Here is a 24437-nt window from a genome sequence, read left to right on the forward strand (position 1 = left end):
GTTTCCTTCCTGTAAGCCATTTCCCTTCTATCTTCCTACCCAGCCAGCTCCAGTGGGACATGCTGATGAGTCACAAGGAAGTGATGGAGCAAATCTACACTGCACTAAGAGCAGAACTGCACGTACAGCAAGCAGAGCTTACCTGAAACTGCACTGTCTATCCACTGTCGGGAAAAGACCTCAGGCTAGGATGAAAAACCACTAAGAGCACAGGTGATACTCAGATATCAAGCTTACATAGAATTCTCTGCAGCCACAGGTGTATCAGTTTAAAGCCCTCTCAATCAGTCCTGGCAGTTTACCAGCAGACACATTTTCCTCATTAGGACAGGTGGATCCCATCAGGCCCAAGCAAAACTTGTCTTTCAAAGACCTTTTATAAAAAATAAAGTTCTGACAGAGACACCAGTCCTACAGCCAGATATCAATGTCTTGGGCATGCCTGTTTCTTCCAAAATCTCTCCTCATCACTAGGGGTATTGAGGAAAACACTATTTGTGCTCCTGAACCTTTTAGCAGTCTCCCCAGGGCCCCAAAATCTCTTCTGATTGACTTTCCACTTCAGGTCACAACATTATTAGTATCCACATGAAAGATCATGAGTAGGTAATAGTCTGAAGGTTGTACTAAGCTCCTTACTCCCTTGGTGGCTAATGGGGGACCCAGAGAAGCAGCAAACTTCCCTGAAAAGAGGATCTGGTTTGCAAATGGGTGCCTCTGTTCTTCTCAGGAAGGGGTCACCAATGACCATGCGTTCTGGTTTGAGCTAAAGCAATATTAATTTTCTGACTTTTCAGCTAAGGCTTTTCTGAGAAACTTCACTTTCTGAAAGTTAACAACATGTTTTTTTTTCAGACAGTGTCTGTTTCTAGAGGTGATAATGCTTAAAATTTATAATTATCACCAAAGTGATGGGGTGATGGTATGCAGAAAGGCTGTTGCTTTTACCTGTCCCTATGGAAACAAAGGCCATAATTTAGTTGGTAGAATGCCGTAAGTGAAAGAGGTGAAAGAGTCGCATCTGCAGGGAGGAGTGGACAAGACAGGTGACCCAAAACTGACAGCAAAGTATTCGATCCTATACATGTTATACTCTATATAAAGCTGAGAGACCACAATGGTCAAGTCCTCTTCTTTGATGGGTGACATCCAGTAAGGATCTCACTTGTCCATCTGCCCCGGCTCCTGAAGCCATGCATTCCTGAATCCAGTTCCCAAATCCAGCTTCTACCTGCCACTGAGTCCTGTCCAGGACCTTTCCCTGTGTCTGCTCTCCAGCATCAGCAGTGACATAGTCATCAGGAGTGGGAGGCTGGAGTGGTATGTGCTTCAGTTTTGTATATATTTTTATTTTTATTTATTATTATTGTTGTTTCATTAAAGCTGTTTTAGTTTTAGTTTCCAACCCACAAGCCTCTCTTTCTCTCTCTCTCTCACTCATTCCCATTTCCTTTCCCTTGTCCCTGGGGTGGAGGCAAGTGGGACTACAGCTGCTCCATCTTTAGCTGCTTACCAAGCCAGAGCACGGGCTAAACCGAACTGTGACACAGTTAACTCTCCACTGTTTCTTCTTGGCGCTGGTTTTATTGCAGGTCTTGCTATGAGAAGTTTGTTGAAGTGCCCTTGGTAAGGGTGCTTACACAGGTTCCTCCTTTTATATCTTATCACACTCTTCGTCTACCATACACAGAGACTCATACCTATTCTGTAAAGGTAGCTGAGAGGGCTCCTCTTACAGCTCAGTGCAACAACCTGCTTCCACCTCTTCCTATCTCCCATAACACTGCCTTCCTCCTGGCACAAAACAGATCCTGGATCTACCTCTTGCCAGCCATGCTGAGCTGGCTTTTGTGCACTAGAGATGGCAGAGCACAATTCCATAGGTTGATCTCTTTCTCAGATTCTCAGATGCAACTCAGCGTGCCCACCTGCCCCTGCAGCTTGGCCTGCAGGCAGAGCAGCTAATCCACTAAGTCACATCTCCCACAGGTGTGCACAGCGTTGCCCTCCATCCTCGCACACATCCCGCAGTCTGAAGGCTGAGTGGTCGTGTGCTGTGACAGAAGCTCTGACAGGAGCTGCTACCTTCACCAGTTCTGCTGCTTCTCCTCACCCTGCAAGCTTCACACAACAGTTACACTACAATATAGTTATACAGTAGGTCGCTTCATGGTATCTTGAGTACGACCACATAGCCTGCAGCCAACAGCAGTGATTGTACAGCAGGGCTGAGTTAGCAACTGTAGAGGTGAAACTGCATTTTGCATCCCAGGTTCACTGTGGACAGTTTAACAGACTTAAGCATGGACATGCTGCTGACCTTGTTTCCCTTATCTGCAAACACTTGCTGCGGTTTTTCCTTTCTACTGAGCTCTTACGGTCCCTACTGTATGAAGGAGGCTGCTTCTACATTATTTTCCCACTTTTGTTTGTTGCATTAATTCCTGTCTTTTCCACTAACCTCAGTCTTGTCAGACTATGAGCTCCTAAATCAGCTGATTAAAGTCTCCTGACATATGCCCAAGTCCCTACCCTCTTTGCCTCCCACAGTCCTACTCCAGTAGCATTCCTCTTCTCCAAATCCCACTTTTCTGCCTCCTCAGATGACAATGAGATAAACTTGGACATGCCAACCAGGCTTTCAATTTCTAGAGGTCAAAGTTCTTCACAGAAAAAAAAAATAAATTAAGAAAGACTTCACTTCTACATGCCAACTTGTTTATAACTTTCCAGCACAGAATATTTCACCTTTGGCAGTACACAAAGAACAGAAAGACCCTTGATTTCTCTCTTTCTACAAAAGCACATTATTTCCTTCTGTTTTGGAATCTGTTTTCATTAGTCTCCTGGCTCATACTCATATAGTTTGGCTTTGATTCAGAACATTCCTCAAAAAATCTTTCTCCAATATAAACAACTATATTGAATTTACATATTTGATTGTAAAAGAGTGTATGCATTTTGACAAAATGAACACTGCTTTCTGCCTCTCAATTTCTCTGTTTTTCTGTCATTCATAAATTGGAATCCTCTCAAAAGTACATAGAATTTTTAACAGTTAAATAGTTGGTTAATCAGGCATAGGGAAGAAGTTGAAATTCAGAGATAATTTTCTTACCTGTTGTGACACCATGAACTACTCCTTCCTTGGTCCTGGAACCTAAACAAAGAACAATATTAGGTTGAAAATACTTGTTCTTAAGTATTAGTAAAGACTAGACAGGTGATAAAGAGGGACGAATGTACAGATCACATACAGTTGCATACAGAATTTCCTAAGATTATAAAAATTAATTCAAGAGAAACTCAATCTAAAGGAAAGGGCAAAACCTTCAATAAAGAGCAACTGCATGAATGTATATTGACTGTGGAAAAGTGAATAATACTGAAAACATTTCTGCAGTTTATTTCTTGTACCTACTGAATTCCTTGCCATTTTCTTTATAGCCACGTTCATTAAGCCTCCCTCTTTGCAAACTCACATGGATGATTCCTTACAGAAACCATGTTGCTGTTAATGTCCTAATGAGACTCTTGCATGCATTTGCAGATGATCAGTGTCAAAGTTTCCAGAAGATTTACATCAATTTACTTACAATTTCATCCTATAACTCTTCTCCATGTCTTCAATGGGAGGAGAAACAATTACCAAATATTGCTTTGGAAAACTTAACTCCATGTCTTTTTTTCCCTGCCAGAGCTCTTTTTGTCCTTGTCAGGTTTTATAATATGGCTACATTTCAGGAATTAGTATCCATCTGTGGACTATGATGCTTAAAAATGTGCAATTAAGCACCACAGAGACAGAGTTTATGGCTCCTAGTTCATCATCTTAGCCTAGTCTGCCACAGGCAGGATGGCATTTTTTTACTACCAACACAGAAATTACCTTACCTGTAATGCAATTTTTGTCTATATGTCATTCAGTATCTGAGATATTATAATCTATACTTCTGACTTTATATTTCTAACATCTACATAATTTTAGCTTAACACTATATATAAAATCATATACAAACTAGTATAAGAAATATATTAGAAGAAAATGTATGAGCAGAAATATATTAGAAGAAAGCAACTTTGTCTCCAGTTCTTTACAATAATACAATTAAACACTGAAAGTTCTTTCAGCAATATATCCTACTTGCTGCTAGTGCAAATTTATGAAACCTAAGTCATATATATATGGCACTATTAGATTGATTACAGCATTGAAAAGGCTCTGCTATCCATGAACTAGAGCAGAATAATAATGCATGATAAATAATGGAAAAAAAATGTTGCATCAAGTAAAATGACATGTTCCTTTAACTAGCTGAGAAATCTTTTCCCTCCTTTATTCTGACTTTCTCTTTTGAAAAAGCTCGTTGTTTTTCAGTGGAAATATGTACCACTGAAAGATCCATCCATTTTATTAAATCCAAGTCATTAATGTCTAAGGATTTGTTTTAGGACTTTGGTTCTCAATCTTGCAGCACCATAAGACAGCACTTAACAAATGCTGGAATTCAAGCAGATGATCATTCTACTGAATTCTAGAAACAAAATAAGCACAGGCTTACCGTGAGTCTATCGGAATACTTAAGCATATGTTTTCAGCGCATTGTTAGACCTGGCCAATATCTCATTCATCTTGTTGAAGGGATTGTCTGCAAGCTAAGCCACTAACACGTGGAAACCTGTGAATAGCAACTATATCACAGCCTAGGGCTGGTAAGAGATGGATGATATAACAGAACTCCCTAAGGACCTCTGCAATGCATATATCTCCAGAGTGGCATATGCAAATTGATCTGTTACTTTGCTTACCTTAATGTAACACTGCTATAATCAGAACTAATATAGAAATGCCAGCCATTTTCTGTGTAGAATATAAGCTTTTCTTTAGCAAAAGCTCAACGTGCAGACCTATACAGAACAGATATACACAAAGCCAAAGCCAGTAACTGGCAAACAACCGGCTAAGCAGCGAGCCAAACCTTACAGCATAACTTAAAGCTAAATACTATTTGCCCCACTACTGCACATTTGCATGGAAGTAGCTGTTTCTACAGTCACAGCTACAACAGAATTTAGAAGTACATTAGGATCTGCCAGAACAAGCCTATAAATATAACAGTTGAATTCTGTAACACCTTTGCTATGAGGACAGGCTGAGAGTGTTGAGGTTGTTCAGCCTGGAGAAGAGAAGGCTCCGGGGAGCCTTTGTAGTGATGAGATGCGGGGGAATGGCTTTAAATTGGAAGGGTTTTTAAATTGGAAGGGATTTAGGTTAGACATTCTTCACAGTGAGGGTGGTGAGGCACTGGCACAGTTTTCTCAGGAAAGTTGTGAATGCCTCCTTCCTGGAGGTGTTCAAGGCCAGGTTGGATGGGTCCTTGAGCAGCCTGGTCTAGTAGGAGGTGTCCCTGCCTATGGCAGGGGGATGGAACTGGATGATCTTTAGGGTCTCTTCCAACCCAAACCATTTTATGATTCTACGATTCTATGACCTGCGGCTGACAATGAAGGAAAGCTGGTCATTCACATTGTTTCTGAGAGAAATTAGCTGTCTTTAATACTAGTATTCCTGAAACATCAATAATCTTGCTCATTGTACCTTGCATAACAAGGAGAATGGAGGAATCAGTGTAGGCATAATATAACAAAGGAACATGACACTGACCTAAACTACTTAGGTGATGCAGGAACAATAGTAGTTCATGGCAATGCTACTTTTCCTTGCTATAATATACATTTTTTCAAGGGGAGAGAGAAGCCAGACCCAGAATTTTTGCCTTTGCGTAATTATAAAAAAATACAATAGACTCTCTTAATTTCATTATTTATTATCATCACTACCATTATTGCAAAAAGAAAGTGTGCATCAGCTGTTTGGTAATATACTTATTTCTGGGCTTTCTGAGAGACGAACAGACTATTTCAAGCAAGCCCTCCTTGAGATTCAGGTCATTTAGTAGGAGGTGGTTAAAGTCAGGGAGACATAACCCCAAATTAAGGAAAGCAGAAATCATTGTCTAAGCAAAGTGCTTGCTCTCAAGTGCTAAAGCTCATTGTTCCACTGGGCAGACCTTGAGTCCCTCGACTACTCTGCTGTCTTTTCTATTATGAAAGAAAAATAAGAAATCTTATGAAAAGTATGCAGCAGAAGAATTTGGATGGTGTTGTCAAATAGGTCATGACTGAACTATTCTACTCTAAGGCCATATGCCAGCTAAGCACAGAGACTAGTAAACAACTCATCTGCTAGCCTGCCCTCTCTTTTGTTCTGCTAGGGTATAACATAAAAAATGATCAGTCTTCAAACTTCCATTCCTGAGTGCTGAACATGCACTCAAGAGTCACTTCAGCGCAAACCTTAGCTCCCTGATAGCACATTCAGAGCTCAGAGAAGCTCTTGGGCAGTACATCAGTGACAACATGCAAGAGCATCCTTGTTACTCTCAGTTCTTGGTTTCAAAGTGAGTCCAAGTAAATATCACCACTCATTTCCTCACTGCTTCACACCAACTCTTGAAGGATACACGGAGACCTTGTTTTAGATTTATGGCATGCAGGATGCAGCGCAGGACTGCTGAGTCTCAGTCCTCCTTTCTAAACAATGATTAGGACGTTCTTTGACATAGGCCAAGGTTCTAATCCTGTACTTGTATGAGTCAAGACAGAGAGGCTGATTTCAGCTGGCCAACACTCAAGTACATCAACAGAGGAATTTAGGGAAAAACTACCTGAAAGCATAAAAACGCACTATAGACTAATTTGAACAGTATCTTCGGTATTAAAAAGCAGGACAAAGACAGTGGACTGAAGGATGAAACAATAGTTCTCAGCATGGAGAGGGAAAAAAAAAAAACCAGTTAATCCTCCAATACACCACTTGCCCTGAGAGCTACAAGTCTTCCCCTGTGACAAAGAGAATCTTCATTGTGCCAAAAAAAAAAAAAAAAAGGAAAGGAAGGAGGGAAATAAGTTACAATGACCACATTTCACATTTCATCCCAAGCAGCAGCTTTTGTTAACAGAACTCTCTTACCAAGTAGAATTATTTTACCATCTTTCACAAATTAGCTAATATGGAGAGAAAGGTCCAGATGTTTTTTCTGTATTTACCTGAATTCCACTGATTTCAGTAGGAGACCGTATTACCTAGCGGATCTGGACCAAAGACTTTGCAAATGGAGCCGACTGTAGAAAATGAAAATGATTAACAGGTCCCTCTCAGCTCAAGGTTGTTTGGTTCTTTTTTGCAAGACGTCAAGCAGATTCACAGCATAATCTCGCTGTGAAACTCTTATCTGAAAACCCTATTATAGAAGTAGAGAGAAAGAAATCTTCAGGAGCTCTAATGCAGTCTGCTGCTTTTCTTTGCTCATAAAGGAGTTTCACCACCTTTTGCACTGCAACAGTTACCAACCTACAGAACTGAGATTATCACACCAGCCTTTGCTAACACTGCTCAGGAGAAGAGCCGCCCCTGCTGTGTGCTTGGGGAGTAGACCGAGAAGTACTCAGCTCCCTGTTTATCCCTTACCGTGATCGATCCTGTTTAAACTTCAGCTGGGGAAACTGTGGCTTCCTACAAGCAGATACGGGCAGGGACGCACCCAGACACGAGCTGCCAGAGCTCCTGGAGACAGCTTCCAACCAAAGGCTTTTTTATCTGCGTGACTGAAAGTGTACATATAGCTCTTTCCCTCTGAAAAGCAGGCATCTCCAGTGGGAAGGATCCTTCATCATTACTACAGTCATATGCACAGGTCCCACCAGGGCTCTGGTGTCCTCAGTATTTTATTTTTGAAACAAATAGCAGGCCTGTCCTCCAGAGTCTGACCTCAGCAAAAGTGTCTCTGAAGACAAAAGGAAATCTGTTGCCTTTGCGAGCACATCTAGGTACAAATATTATTGCGATTTGGGGAATAGATCAGACACAAAAATTAATGAATAAATCAGTGACTCTAGAAGCACGGTCAGGAACTACAAGAAAAGAAAATAAAAGAAGAAAAAACCCTGCCACTGAAAAATCAGTCTGATATCAAGCACAACGTATCGTGAAAGAACATCTATTTTGATACACTGAAAATGAGCAGACGCTCATTTTAAAATAGATTCATCTTACAATTAGTTTTCAAAATGACTGCCATCTCTGTTGGCAAGAGCACTGAGCTTTGCTATGGCTCAGCAGGAGAAAAGCGTATTCCGAATGAGTAGTCCGAACTATGTGGAACAGAAATACTTTGTTACAGACTGGCACTAGCCTGCAAGGGCAGAGGGAATCCTGAAAAGACATCAGATTTGCAGAGACCTCAGTGGTCCTATTTAGAAGAAATGCCGCTAGTTTTCAACTCTGTGTTTCTCTTTGATATCTGTGTGTATCTCCTTAGATACACACAGCGTCCACTACAGAACTGACCTGCTACAAAATCAGCCAAAATCAGCCTTTCTTTACAGGAAAGAGTATCTTTCCCCCTCCATTCTTTTATGGACCAACTTTATTTGATGAATAGAAGAAATAGATCCATAATTATTTTTTTAGATGACCACTTATTCATATGGTCTTGGCAGATTTCCTGTGTTTCTTTCATGGCAGCATTTGCCAAACAGTCCTCTAAAGCCCGATAATTGCTAAGTGAAGATGATGATTGTGCAAATCAAAATACTGATCTGGGATTTGAAAACAATTTTAGCCCTGGCTCTGTGCAAGACCCTTGTGTGGCCTTGATAAGTCAATTAACTGCTTTGCTACCCTGCCGTCTACTTGCCCTACCTCATTAACTGTAGTGGGTCTTCCTTGAGAAGTCATGGAAAATACCTACTACGGACATAAAATAGCAAAGGACAAAACACAAAGTTAATTTCAAAATATGAAGAGTTGACACTTTCCCATACCAAACGTTACTGTTGACATGCCAAGGAGTCAGCATGGCTTATGCTCAGTTCCTGAATTAACCTCTCAAGATTCTTCTCTACTTAAAAGCCATGTATTCTATGGGATGCTGTGAAGCTACTTTCCAGTTCAGCTTTTACATCTCTTTTTTTTTTTCAATTTAATTTTACTGCACCAACTACACCTTCAGCCTTAACCTTGCAAACTTCTTGAACAGAGTGACCCGTACTGTAAGGCACTTCTACACCGCGACCTCATTCAGTGTGGTGTTACAGATATGTCTCCACAGAGCAGTAATGCACGGTGAGCACACACAGTGACATAAACCCCAACATTTGGCTTCAAAGAACTGGAGCTCAGGAGGGAACAAATCTCCTCTTGTTTGTTTTGCAAAACAAATAAACAAGTCTCTTGTGAGTGATTACGTCTTATTTGTGCAGAAGAATAGGTCTGAGGAGGATGCAGCAGTGAATGTTAGGGTACACCAACCAGCAGCACGATCTCTGCTGCCCACCTACCCACATAGAGGACGCCCTCTTTCGTCTTTCCAGCTGCTTCCGCCACACCCTGCTTGGTTTTTTCTGCTGCTGCTACAACTCCCTCCTTTGCCTTGGAAAGTCCTTTCATGAACACATCCATGGCTGAAGAATTTCCTCACACAGCTCTAGAGAAAAACAAACAGTAAACTTTCAGTAAGATATTTGCAGCTTTTTATCCCAGAAAGGGAAGAAAATTTCATTCAAAATGAATGGAATCACAATTACTTAAAAATTATATTATTTATACCCCCATATTGTGTAGCTTTCATCCACATCTCTGTTAGGAATATACAAACACCTTTCTGTATGCGAGGTTGTGCTCAGTACTTCAGATAGAAAGAACAGTTAAATAACTAGAAAAACAAGGGGTATGGTTACATGACTCATCTTTACATTTTCTCGCATGCTGCCATACACAGCAAGTTAAAAGGTGCTGTAAGAACAGTTCCCTCAACCCGAGAAAGGCTGGGGGGGGATCCTGTTTCCACAGAATCCTACGGAGAGGTTGCTGCTAATGCAGTTTTGGTAGGAAGGTGGATTCATAGATAAAAATTCCTTTCTTGCCTACCAAGGCATCATCTCCTCCAAAGGACATTTCTATTTATGTGCAGATTGCAAGATTTGGCCCCATGATTTGATGATACTCCACCTATCATCCAGAGGACAGAGCTACCTTAAAGAAACACTAGCAATGTAACAAAAAATAAATAAAACCAAAACATACAACCCCACCTCCAAAAAAACCAAGCAAAAAACCCAAAACAAGCAAAAAAAAAAAAAAAAAAAAGAAACAAAAAAACCCACAAAAGCCTCAGCCGTTCACTTGCTATAAGAAACTGCCATTACAATCCAAATACTGGATGGACTGGAGCAAATAGGAAATGCTGCTTTTTCAGTGTTCCAGCATTTTGTGCACAGCCCACATCAGTCTTTTGGAAACTGAGATTTACCAAATGGGTTCTTTGCCTGTAGCAGGACTGGGAAAAGATTTTACTGAAAAGGAAAAGCAAGAATGCAGGTTTTTAAAAGCACTGCACTAAAGCTACCAAGCGAGTTCTTTGGCATCTACACAACCCAGTGCTAACTAGTAAACTAGAAACTACTAAAATAGGAATTAAAACTGAGAAGTCGGGGTCCCTTCAACAAATCAGTTATCGATAGTCCTTTCTCTTCCTCCACCCACACAGAAAGAAGAGCTGCCTGTTGTTTTCTGTGCCGGAGGCAGAGCAGAAGGAATGGATGTCTAGGAAGGCATCTGGGCTGCTGCAGCTTTCTACTAACTCGTGACGAGCGTGCGAAGAAAGGCTGTGTTTGCGCTCCAGCCATCCTGCCGGCAGCGCCCGTCACCGCGGGGCTGGGCACCGTGCCTTACAGACACACACAGACCCACCTCCTCCAAGAAGGAGGTCCCCAAACCTGTGCTTGGGAGGAGGGCAGAGCCGTGACCAGGTGTGGGGGCACCTGGGGACCGCGGGCGAGGTCCCCACCTAATGCACAGGCACCTGCACAGGGAGGGAGAGGACAGGGCGTCGTGTCCGTGTCTATAAATGCATCTATAAAGAGGGAGAGGAGCCGCCAGGGCATGGCAAGGCGAAGCGGCACCCACGGGCTCCGGGTGAGACGCACAAGGCACACGCAGAGCCCGACTTCTCCTCCCTCCCCGGTGCCCTTAAGAGGACATTCAACAGGATAGTATTCTAGATGCTATGTATATATCATTGCACCTACGTGCACACACACCGACCCGCCCGTTCGCGGCACAGACCGCCCGGCAGCGCCGAGTCCCCCCCCGAGCCCCGCTTACCGCCGGGCTTCTCCCCCGTTCCGAGCAGGCGTGGGGCGGTGTCGCGGGGGGCCCGAGGGGAGCTGCCCCTTCTCAGCACATCCCCGAGGATGGGGGAGAGCGAGCCGGGTCTGCTGGCAGCGCCCCCGACGGCAGCGGGAGAGGAGAGGGGTGGAGAGAGAGGATGCGCCGCGGGAAGGAGGGAGGGATGCAGGGATGGAGCGAAGGAGGAGCGGAGGGAGGCAGGGAGGCTCCCGACGCGCTCCCCCCCAGCATTCTCCCGGCCCACCCGGTGCCGGGCTTCGCGCGGAGAGGCTGCGCCCATCCCCCGGCGTTCTCCGTGGGAGCGCGGTGGGAGGTGTGATAATCTCGGAGTGCGCCATCCATCACAGAATCACAGAATCACCAGGTTGGAAAGGACCCACTGGATCATCGAGTCCAACCATTCCTAACACTCCCTAAACCATGTCCCTAAGCACGTCATCCACCCTTTCCTTAAACACCTCCAGGGAAGGTGACTCGACCACCTCCCTGGGCAGCCTCTGCCAGTGCCCGATGACTCTTTCTGTGAAGAATTTTTTTCTGATATCCAACCTGAACCTCCCCTGGCAGAGCTTCAGGCCATTCCCCCTTGTCCTGTCCCCTGTCACTTGGGAGAAGAGGCCAGCACCCTCCTCTCCACAACCTCCTTTCAGGTAGTTGTAGAGAGTAATAAGGTCTCCCCTCAGCCTCCTCTTCTCCAGGCTAAACACCCCCAGCTCTCTCAGCCGCTCCTCATAAGACTTGTTCTCCAGCCCCTTCACCAGCTTCATTGCTCTTCTCTGGACACGCTCCAGAGCCTCAACATCCTTCTTGTGGTGAGGGGCCCAGAACTGAACACAGTATTCGAGGTGACACAGTATTCGAGGTGAAACAGTATTCGAGGTGACACAGTATTCGAGGCAGCCGGGAGAGAGAAGAGGGGGAAAAGGGACAGCAGGAGACTCTGCCAACCCAACACTAGCTCAAAAGGCCCCGGAACCGCATCTTAGAAGTGTAAGGAAGCTGTTGATGGTGACTGCAGTACACCTGCGCTTCGCCTTTCACTCATTGCCATATCTTGTCACCCACTCCGGAATGTACATCGCAGTTCCTTTGTGTCTTCAGAATCTTCTGATGCTCTTTATCTTATCATTTATCTTCTTCATTGTGTCCTCTTGATGAGCTCAATCCAAGCATCTAATTGCTTTTCTTCTGTTTTGAAATTGAAGGAAGGAATAAGTCATTAAGAATAATAAGAATAAAAATAATCAAGTCTTGGCCAGCTTGCAGTAAGAAAGAATGTGATTGTAACAGGAGTTTAGCTTGTTTGTTAGTTGAAACAAGAACTGTACCCCAGCAAGAACGAAGGACAGACCTGAGCTCACCAAGAGGATACAATCATAGAATCATAGAATCACCAGGTTGGAAAAGACCTCTTGGATCATCGAGTCCAACCATTCCTCACTGCCACTAAACTATGTCCCTGAGTACCTCATCTACCTGTCTTTTAAATACCTCCAGGGATGGGGACTCAACCACTTCCCTGGGCAGCCTCTGCCAGTGTCCCATGACCCTTTCTGTGACGACTGTTTTTCCCGATATCCAGCCTGAACCTCCCCTCTCACAGCTTAAGGCCGTTCCCCCTTGTCCTGTCCCCTGTCACTCTGGAGAAGAGGCCAGCATCCTCCTCTCTACAACCTCCTATCAGGTAGTCACAGAACAATAAGATCTCCCCTCAACCTCCTCTTCTCAAGGCTAAAAAACCCAGTTCCCTCAGCTGCTCCTCATAAGACTTGTTCTCCAGTCCCTTCACCAGCTTCGTTGCTCTTCTCTGAACATGCTCCAGTGAGGAAGGAGATAAGATAAAGAGCATCAGAGGATTCTAAAGACACAAAGGAACTGTGATGTACATTCCAGAGTGGGTGACAAGATATGATAATGAGTTCTACGTATGTTTAACCATTATTTCCAGAATATGCAACCAGTGTTTCTTGGAATCTATATGAATATGTATGTTTAACCAGTATAAAAGTTCTGTAACCAGCCTCAATGGACCCACAGATTAGGTGAAATGATTCCCTGTGTGTCTGGCACCATATTATTTATTAAAGCAATACCTGCTTAATAATCAAATTAGCATTGATTATTGATTTTGGCCTTTTTCATGGCATCAAAATCTTTGGCCTTAAGTGGCTGGAGTTCAATGTCAGTGTTCTCAAAAGATTCATGATCCCAGATAATTTTTAAGTATGGGAGGTGATGCTCTTGCAGCTGTAGTTTTGAGTCTTAACCCTATTGTACACACCAAAAAAAATCTTCACCCCAAATCAGAAACACCATGAGAAGACCCACCTCACTCCTGCCAGATTCACCCAAATGCTACACCTCTGCTATCATCTTCCATCATATACTCCATGACTTCTGCTACACAGGTCTTAACCTGATGCATAGAAGTCACTTTTTTTTCCCAGAAAGGGAAAGCTATCAAACTTCTCTATTTTGGTAGCAGAATTTAAACATGAAAAGTCAAGACCAGTAGGAGGCAAGGCATTAGAACAGATGGACCTTGAGCTTCAGTACATCAGTCCATATACTGAATAAAATCCTACAAGATCTACAGAAACAATTTTGGGTTTTATAGCACTCCAAAAGGAGAAGATGGTATAGATGAAATACAAGGTCGTGAGCTGCAAAGACCTTCTTTCATCCATCATCCTGTGCAGATAGTTGATGCATCCCTGGTTTTGTTTTCATTCTTCTTCCTCTTGCCAGGTTTCTTCATATGTCTTAATATTTCTATACTGTTTGGTAAACGTTCTTTTGGTTCATTCCACTACTAGTTTTAATCAACGAAGTAATGTATTTTATTTCTTTGTGCAATAAAGTGTGGGCTGAGAGTACAAATAATTCTCTCATAATTCTGCCCTCAAGAAGAGGAAAAAAAAAAAAAAAAAAAAAAAGAAGAGAGAAAGAATAAAAAAGAGAAGCCCAGGAATTAAACTGCATAAAGTGCTTCATCTCATTCATCCCGTGCAGCATAGTCATACTTAGTAATGCAAGAACTAGATGTTGTAGTTCTATTTCTTCCCTGTTTGGGGGAGAGGAATATAGGTATACTTCCGGACAGTAAGTTGAACCAAAATCATATTCTTTACAAATGTCGTTAACTGTCCGAGCAAGTCACATACCTTAGTACATAAACTGGCTCATTGAAAGCCACTCCCTCAGTCATTCCTAACGACCCAGGCCAGTAAACTTAGAGCTTTGACTAGAATGGAAGTGAATATCACACTCCTTATGTGAGTATTTTCTTCTGAATTCAAAGAAGCCTTTTGTTTCTCTAGCATGCAAGCAACTATGAGCATAAAATGTTGCTTTTTATTATGCTGATATAAATCTGGAAAGGCTTGTTTTATTTAATTATGTTAGCAATAACAGAGAATCTAGCATGATAAATATCTTTGTATATTTACGTCTCTATTTCTGAAAACTTCACAAAGAAGAGCTCAGATGTTTGCAACTCCTAGCCCTTGCAAGGGTTCTTTTATTGCCTTGTGTTTATCAAAGGGAGGAATTACGTTCTGCTGTTAAACAAAGCAACGGCTTGTTGGTTAATAAAATCACGCAGATAGAAATAGAGAAGTAAAGGCAAGAGGTATCAGTTACCACAGCGGAAATGAAGTTTAAAGTTTCAGCTGTAGTATTCAAAATAGGCAGCTATTAAATTCTAAAGAAAAGGGTAAGAGGCATAGAAAGGGAAAAAAAAATACAGAGTGCAAATTTTGACACAAGCAATTCTTCATTCTGGAAATGGATGGGACTTACGTGGAAAACAGAACAAAATATTGTAGAATTAGCATTGTACCTCCAAGGTAATTCCTTTTTAAACCACATTGCCTGCAAGAGCTGGGTGAAGTTTTTTTTTAGGTTGTCTCCTCAGTACTATTGTTATCACAATAAGTTCTCCCCTGAAGCCTTTTCTGTCTGAAGAAAGCATAGTAGCAAGTGGATAGCCCACTGATAACCTTTAAAACAAATCTTTATTTAATGACACTGTTTACTTTGCGTGAGCATCTAAAGCAAAAGTCAATTAGGTAGTAATAAAAAGTCTGGCAGCCTGTCTTGCATTACAGGCAAACTTACTGGTTTAGTTGCTAGTGATCAAGTAAATCTACTTTATCACTATGAAAAGAACAATTGCTGACAATTGAACAATATGACAGAGTAAAATGGATCAGAATTTACTGTCTTCAAGTTAAAAAATTCAAATGTAAAACTCGTCATGTGAAACACTGGAAAGGTGTTCCCCCCGGACACTATATACCGAATTAAAAGCTTTCCTCTGTTTATTCAAAGATCTACTCACACAGGCTCTCTGTGTTACTACAGAACTGATAGGTGATGTTACTCAGAAGAAAGGTACCTTTGGAAACCTGAAAAGCTGTAGTATGAAATGAAGCTAGCTTAGGGCTGACTATTCACGGATAACATCAATTATTTCACTGCAGGGTGTTTCTACTGATTGCAAATAATCTGAAAAAAATGGTCTTAATTTGATAAATCCATTAACTGTGTGAAACAGTGCAATTTTTATGCAAATATGTTTCAGTCTTTGGATTTCTTCCAGCACAGTTTACTATGTGCATAGCTTTAGAGGCAACTGGGAGTTCAGACTATTTTCATAGACTCTTGCATCACAACGTTTGCATTTCTGTTCCCACTCAGGTCCTGTTGTGGGCTGTTAGTGTCATCCCTGACCATGCTGTAACTACCTATGTGCATGAGTGATTTCAGAGAACTCAAAAACATTCTCAGTTTCAAAAGAAGTTGCGTATGACCTCTCCTTTGCTTACAGGTAAGCCTGAGATTTAATACATCATTATCTTAATACTTAGCATGCTCATAAGTCTTGGAATGTAACACTCCAGAATACACATATGCCTCACTTGCATGGTCTTTCCAGTAATATTTACCTGACTGAAAATTAAGCGCGTGTATTCAAATCTTCATACAATGAAGATGCAAGTTATCATTTCAGAGTTAGTTTTCCAACGGAAGCATTCTGTTTATTAATTTAAAATTCATATCCATTTTTATGCAGCAGTTCCCATCTCCAATTAATTCCAACTGCAATGATTTCTGCATGTGAATTGTTTTGATAGATACAACTGGGTACTTACTATTGGCTGGATCACAGGTTGTCCAGCGTCATGCCATGAAGCCATTGCCAAGAATCACAAGTAGAGATGAAGCAGGTTCACTTGACATTTAGATTGATGTTCTCAATGTCTTTGTGTGTAAAGAGTCATCTCAAAAACCAGAGCGTGGACAGAACATTTCACTGAGACAGACCTCCATGACCAGACCTAGCCACAACCTTTATACTTGTTGCCTCTCCTATGCTTCTGATTTACCTACTCCAATCTGGCATCAGGTTCTTTCTCAGAAATCTCATTCCTCTGCAGTCCCAGCCCTTGTGTTTGACATATCAGATCAGACACCTGGCCTAGTCCTTCTTGCTCTCAGCTCACGTGCACACAGCACTTACCATCTCATGTCTGCAAACTGCAGGCCAAGCCATGTTCAGCTTCAGGCCAGAACATGTCCAGTGCAAATATATGCACCAGAGCTTTAACCAAAAAACAGGTGCATGAACAGACACTGTGGAAGGAGAGCTTCTTCCCTAAGCCTGAACTTTTGAACAGATTAGGCTGGAACTGAAAGCGTATCTGAAAAAAACCCACATGTATATCTCAACTGAGGTTGCTGAACCTCAAATTCCTTCTTCCAAACATGAACAATATAAATATTCTCAAAAGAAAACTCCACCCCAATATTTTAGCATTGGTAAAAATTAAGATTTCTCCCCAAAAGCTACTCAGGCATAGCTTTGCCATTTTGGGTGATTTAGTATTGGTATACGTGTACATGCATGTATACGTATACAAATATATGGGAGAGCATATTTACAAGGCATATATATTAAAAATGTTTTAATTGAGACAGACATGTATACCAAAATACCATGTTGGAGATAGGTAAACACATACACATATTTAAATAAATTTGATGTTCTGACGTAGTAAATATCAGATGAACTACATTAATCTTGACATAACTCTAACCAACAGAAAGAAGGATCTCACAGCTTTATACTATCTCCGTTATATGCAAAACCTGCCAGACCTTCATCTTTACTTGCAGCCAAGGTTGACGTTACGGAGACATCACATCTTTCATAGGCAATGCTAACATTTCATAAATTTATTAATTTTTCTGGGCTAAAAATTCAGTGCTGAAGGACAAAACAACTCTGCCAGTTGCACATGGGACCTTAAGCAAGTCTATACTCTGAAAAGCAACAGCTTAAGTGTAAAGGAGGTCATCTGGCAGCATGGTTCTACTGAGAAACACCCAGTACCTCAGATAAGGATGACTCAAGGGGGACTGGCAAAATCACTGTAGATTGTTCTTTAAGATGTTTCCCATCACACAGCACCAGTGGATTGGTTGTAACTGAAAGAATCATCCTTCCTCGCATGTGATGTGACTTATTAGCAGTATTTCATATAACTGAAAATACTAATGCTAGAAAAGTGGGAATCATCAAGTGGGGTCAGGTCTGACACCTGTCTTGTCCCGAATCCTGCTTGAGTGAGAGGCCAGCATCAGATGTTTCCAAGGTCAATGATAAGACTGCATTCTTTAATATAGCCTGCTGCAAATATAGGTATCTGAGCCAGTGCAGGCACAGCACGTTAATTACCTGGATGGCAGCATTTCTCAAGAGATACACCATGAAGGCAGCAGCTTTAATTAGATACTAAAGTTAGTCACCAGCAAACTGTTTAAACAAGTGCAAAATTCAGACAGGAGCATACTTCATTCTATCAAACTGTCTTCTTTCTGTAATTTCTAAGGGAAAAGAGACATCACATAAAAGAAAAGTGGCAGTTTTCATTTAGATCACACTTCTGCCATCAGAGGTATTAATATTAAGGTCATAAATGTATGAGATATCCAAACACATGACAGAATCTTCACACAGAAAGTTTTGGTTTTCATATTGCTTGTGAAAGTGTTTTCTTTACTGCTAGATCTGTTATCTTACACATTTAATAAACAAATGTTCTATATATCTGATGTTCACAATCATTTGCTAGACAAAAAGGAGATTCTGGTTTTGAACATTCAGTGTGTGCAAAAATAAATATACAAAAACATTGACATACAGAATAAGTACATAAAGACTACCTAGTTTGTTTTATTATGTTTTGGCATATTAATCCATAGGGGAAACCTAAAGTCTTCTCCAGAAAAGGCATTTCTCTGATTCCAACACAGAAGCTTCCCAGCCAAGTGGGTCCCATAGGTACTGTTTGCTGGTACCACTCCAATCACCAACAACTCGTGACACCACCACCAGTTGCCGCTGCTTTCTTTGTAACAGCAACTACAGAGTCTGTTCAACTCCCATCCATGCTAACATGAGACCAGAGGATGACTAAGGAAGTATCTGTATAAGAACATTATTATCTGTTCTCGTTTCTTTGGTTCCATTATTTATTACATGGAATCACTTATTGGAATCCTATCTCAGCGCAATCTCCAGCCCGCAGGCCTCTACCTTCTTGTCTATGTTTTTTATTGCCACAAAACATTTAGGCACTTGTCTTGATTAAAAATTCTTAATTTTAAGGCAACATCTGGACTATTAAGATCTATCTATATGAAGCACTAAGCAGGGCACAGAGTGACTGCAGGGAACCATTTCAGATTTCTTCACAAACGGATGTATACTCCAGCTTCAGCAATGTAGGCAACCAATAGAAAACAAGATTATTTTTCTTCATATTCATGCACAAAATAAATGTACCTGTAAATTTAATTGAATTTAAATTGCCACTCCAGTTACAGCCTCAAGCTCAGACCTTGAAAAAAAACTACCTTAGAAACATTTAATTTCTGTTAGGCTCTCTAATTTGTTTCAATTCACAAGCAGTTTGAAGCATTCACATTTGCAGTCATGCCCAGGAGGCAGGAGAAAAAGACAGGAAAGATCACTCCAGTAAGGGACAAGTTAGTTAGATAAGGAACAACGAGAGGACAAGGCAGCAAATGTGGCACCAGTAGTCATAATGAAAGGCCAAAGTCAAACTCTAGTCAAATTTGCATAAGCATTTCAATGAGGGGTTTGTCCAGAAAGGAATTGCAAGTTGTCAGTGAGTAGAGATTTCTGGAGAATGACTTCATGCATGAAGATTGATGGGAGAGAGGGCATCAAACCTTTTCAAACAATCCTGCAGAAAGAGAGGTGACATGGTGGAAGCAATATGCTAGGAAAATTATTTTTTCAGCAGTTTATTGAGGGGATACTGTCAAAATTAGAGGTAAATGCCCCATCAAGGTCAGCGCTACAGCAATCACGTTCTACTTCTATTAGGATAAAAGTTCCTAAGTTCCAGCTGTAGGAGTGCTTGCTTCCCAGGCTGTTCACACTCTAAGGCGATTCATTGTTGGACAGAGAGATATTCAGATCTTAATGCTTGGATGAGTGAAGTCAGTTGCCTGAAGCAGCTAAACAAATGGCCAGATTTTCAGCATTGTTGCCTGTAACTGCCAAAAATTTGTTGCCCCTCAAAACTGGGCTACAGATTTCGTTTATCTAAATAGGCTTGTTTCATTCAGACAGTTAAGGCTTTGCACTGTCCTGAAGGTTCATTCGATACCCAATGTGGTGGCTCAGACCCCTCAGTTGTCACTCTCCTGATATGTGCCCTGTATAAGTAATCCAAATGATCTTGCCTAAAACAGCTGAATCTCCTTTATTTTAAACGAAGTCTTCAGCATCCTATATCTCCAAGAACAACTTAAAATATTAGTCTGCTTTCATATTGGCCATCTGCGTTTTCCCTAGGCCAAAATACAGATTTCCTTTTGTGTTTTGAAACACAGATGCAGAACTTGTGCAGAACTGGTATCTCAGGAGCTTATCTGCTCCACCTGGTCCTAATCTTCAGCAGATATTCAAATTATTTCCAAAGTTAAATTTGTTTTCCCTATCAATATATTTTTGCATTCACCTCTTACTAGCACTCATAACTGCTGATGAATGCCCCATTGTGCTCCATGTTTTACAGACGTGACCACACAATATTCTTTGCTCAAAAGGGTTTATTATCTTGGTTTCACGACAAGATAGAAACAGGGAATTAAGAAACAGGGATAAAGGATGTGAGAAGGAGTAGTGAGAATGAAACAAGTGAACCATTCACAATAACCGATAATCGCAGATCACTGCCAGCCTGTGTACCAAGTGCCCTGTGAAATGAAAGTTTAGCATCACTGTAACTTTTTCAGCAGTGAACTTAGAATATAGAGTGGATTGTTTCTTTCACTCTCATCTTGTCTGCTGCTTGCAGCCAAGCTCTGCATGTGTTCCACTTGGGGCTAACTCAGCACAAGATGCTACCTTTGTTGCCAATTTCAAGTTTTTCTGAGGGAGACAGATCTGATGTTCCGTATAATTAAAAGATGTTTGGTTATGCTGTTACTCCAAAACATCTGTGTCAAGATGCATCGAACTTCTTGCATCCTTTTGTACGCTATGCACAAACCCATTCAGTATCTTCTTCCTTTCCATGCCATCAGGCATGATGCTGATATGGTTGGGAACAGCAGAAACTAACTGCTGTTGTCCCTAATGAAGGCATTCTGACAGGTAACACTCCGTATGTTTTGGCTACAATCTAAGCTGAGCTTTTGTATATAAGCTGTTCACAAAGGGCCAGTGTGTTTTCAATGTTTCAAAAAATTGTTAATAATTATTAGTTACTGCTAATGTCTAACCAAGGAGTATATTGTTTGTCTGTGTTGTATACTCATCAGTACTGTCTTCTGCTGGCATACTCATGACCATGTTACTAGGTACTCATGAAGCTCCCTCCAAATAATAAACTCTTTCAGAATTGCTTGAGAAGGGCATACATTTGAGTTGTAAAGAATTTATCTTGCTTTGCATGTGTCAAATGCAGCTTTCATTATTCTATGATTAGCTTGAATGCTCTGCTGAAGGCATTCCCCATCATCAGCAAACTTGTGTTTCAAGTTTGAAATGTATCTGATAACATACTTTGAAGCGGAACATTTAGCTTCATAAATTAACTTTGATGTTCTTCACTTAAAATCAGTGTGCTGAACACCTTAAAGAAATGGTGAGTATTATATTTCTATTTATTGGTTTTAGAAGACTGTGTTTCAGTCACTGCTACTGTCTATTGTGGATAATATAACATTCACTCTGTGAAGGTCATCTGAGCAGCATCAACAAGAAAATGAGACCTTGACGCATCATTAAGCCACCTCAGTCTGAAAACAGCATTTCCAGTGTCTCTAACATTTTCCACAAGTCAGCTACATTGCTCCCGTCCAGCCTTCTCAACACAATGTAATAACTTTGTAGTTTGTATGCATCTAGTGTGTAGATACTGAAAACTTGCCTGCTTTTGTCTCCAGTGATCTCCTTTTCACTTTACTTATCTGATTGGAGCTACCATCTAGTCTAACTCTTTGGAAGACTGATTCCTCACAGGGAGCACAGAATTGACTTTACACGTGGTGTGGTATGAGGTCCTGAGTCAGCCAAAGCTTTGAGGTGGATCTGCGCTGTCCGTTTCCCTAAAGAAGCCTCCTAAAGAAGATCAAAACATTCCAAAAGCCAGGTATGATCTGAGTAAAATTTAGGCAAATAAACCCAATTTACCAAGGAAGCCCAATTAGATTAGCCCAACCAATTAGGCAAACAGGAAATCAAAATAGTTTATACCTGACTTTTTCCCTGATTGCCTCATTTTGGCAGTAACTCTGGCTGCAGGTGGTGCTGTATGGCCCTGCCATAGGACCTTCACTCCCTAAACACTAGCTCCACAGAAAAGGTTTCAATCTCTTTCTGCCTTCTAGAAGGTCTTCCTAATTCAGTCTTCTTGGGCCGTGTCTACCTAAAAGCAGTGTAGTATTGTAAGGAAAGAAACAACTGGTGCTAGGACAGTGTCCACAAGATACGTATTTGGAACAAAGATGTTTTGGAGTGGAACGTCGAATTTGGTCCCATGGACAGACTATTGACGAGTGGAATGAGCACAGCTTTAATTTTTCTTCCAAAAGGAGACTTTTGCATACTCTGAGACTGCACTGTGATGCAAACCAGTAAGTCAGGCAGAGCGGGAGGTCTGCTTCAAAAGAATTCTCTGATCTAAAACAGTAATGTGGATGCATTGAGGTGAATCTTCCCCGAATACAATTCTGAATAAAAGGAAAAACATATTGTCATATGGCCTGAACCAATTTTGAGCACTGTTGTACAGCAAGGAAACAATGGATTCATCGATGCATTTTGTACAACTCACTTCTGTTTTCTTCTCAGTTGTATAAATGTGCACAACTACAGATTGAAGGAAGGCTCATTTTAAATCAGTTAGAGAATGTCTCTTTGTGGTCTGTTTTGTTGCTAAAAATACACGGCTGGGAGTGTAGAAAGTAATGGTCTTACATTGTGTGACAAATGTCATTACACCTTCAATGAGGAATTTCCAATATTGTAAAAACTGCGACTATTGTATTGTAAGTCTGCAACAATGCTACTTCTTCTATTATGTCTAAGTCAATTTTACCAATCTTAAGAGAGGAACAGGGGAACAGTGGTTAGTTTTAAAGATGATTGTTATTTGGAGCTTCAAATACTTTGTAAAACACATCCCAATTAATATAAAACCTGTAAAATAAGATTCTCAGTGATGATACATAAATATTCAGAAAAAACATGAGGAGGTTGAGGATTTTTATTAAGTTAATCTGTTTTCTTATTGAAAGATGCTCAGAAACCCTTAAGGAGTTCTGCTTAATAAGCAGCAAGGGAGACAAATGCATATCTGTGCTATAGAATGTTTAAGCACATTTCCTGACACAAATGTAATCCCAATACAACTTTATAGAAATGATACTGAAGAAAAAAATATGAGTCTACTCTCTTGCAGCTACAGACCTGAAGAAACCACTAAGAACAGAGGAGGAAGAAGAGAAGAAGCTGGGGTAGAGACGAGCTTGAAGCAGAGCTTATAACTGATTATATATATTGCTGTATTTCTCCATTTTGTCTCATCTGGTGTGGTGACTGAGATGATGGTGATCAGCTCTGGAAATGAAACTAGAAACTACAGCCCGTGAGCAAATCTGTGAGTTTACAAGATTGAGGAGGGAAGTAGGGAGGAGGGAAAACAGGAAACCTGATTTTCTGTCTAATCTACCTGTCGACTTTCAGCACAACAGCTCATCGGGGCAAGAACTCCAAGTGCAGCCACCTACTTTACAGCAAGCATTACAAATTTAACCACAGGTTTTCCTTTTTTTACTTTTACATGTATAATTGTTGAGAATCTTATAGATTTGTCTGATCTCTATATCTATATCTACATCTATATCTAAAACATATATAGAGAGAGAGGTATAGATATTTGAAATATTTATAAAAATCTACAATATCTGCAGTCTCCCACTGAAAACTACCATTCCTGGAGCTGCTAATGTAGAACATAGTAAAACTTTTAGGAAGAAATTGAAGATCAGTTATTCTTTATGCTTTGGATACTGGTGTCTTCCAAAGGAAATTATTTTTCAGACACACTTGCCTATACTTATACAAAGCTTCTTAAAGAAAATGGAGGGCCTCCCACTGATTTAATCAATTTTGTAATCTTGTTTTCAGTGTTGAATTGCTTGAACGAGAAGTTTTCCCTTTTTGATTGAGGGTAAATTCAAAAAAAACAACTTGTTGGGACAGCTGTCAGATGTCTGATATTTTGGATTCCTATGGGAAAACAATATCATTATTCAGTGGTTATTCAGAATGGAAATGTGTGTGGAAGAGAGGCACTTCATATGAAAGCATTACTTGTAAGGTACAAAGACTGGTTGTTAAGTAAAGAACCAGCAGAGATTTTCATCTAAGCCTAATTCTCATTGAACCCTACACATTTTGTCTGACTAGAGAGTTCAGCATCAAAGGAAAGAACATAGTAAATGGTCAAATAGAGAAATATTAATCTTTTGGTGAAAGCAACTGATGAGTTTGCTGAAGACATCAAACCACATCTTCAACCATAACATAATGTCATGCTCTGTGAGCCTTGTAAATTAAAAAGAGACGAGGTTTTAA

General features: G+C 40.9%; 1 protein-coding gene across 1 annotated transcript in view; it reads right to left on the reverse strand.

The window, feature by feature from the left end:
• The window catches only part of SNCA (synuclein alpha), a 77783-nt gene extending 66348 nt beyond the window's left edge, over positions 1–11435 (reverse strand). The window contains exons 1-3 of the mRNA XM_054066421.1: positions 11228–11435; positions 9403–9548; positions 3119–3160 (exon numbers count right to left, since the gene is read on the reverse strand). Coding sequence (XP_053922396.1) covers positions 3119–3160; positions 9403–9523 — 163 coding nt within the window. The 5' untranslated portion in view covers positions 9524–9548; positions 11228–11435. The remainder of the gene's footprint in view (positions 1–3118; positions 3161–9402; positions 9549–11227) is intronic.
• Between the last annotated feature and the right edge of the window lie 13002 nt (positions 11436–24437).

The sequence above is a fragment of the Cuculus canorus genome, chromosome 4, assembly GCF_017976375.1.
Source record: "Cuculus canorus isolate bCucCan1 chromosome 4, bCucCan1.pri, whole genome shotgun sequence".
Classification (NCBI taxonomy): Eukaryota; Metazoa; Chordata; class Aves; order Cuculiformes; family Cuculidae; genus Cuculus; species Cuculus canorus.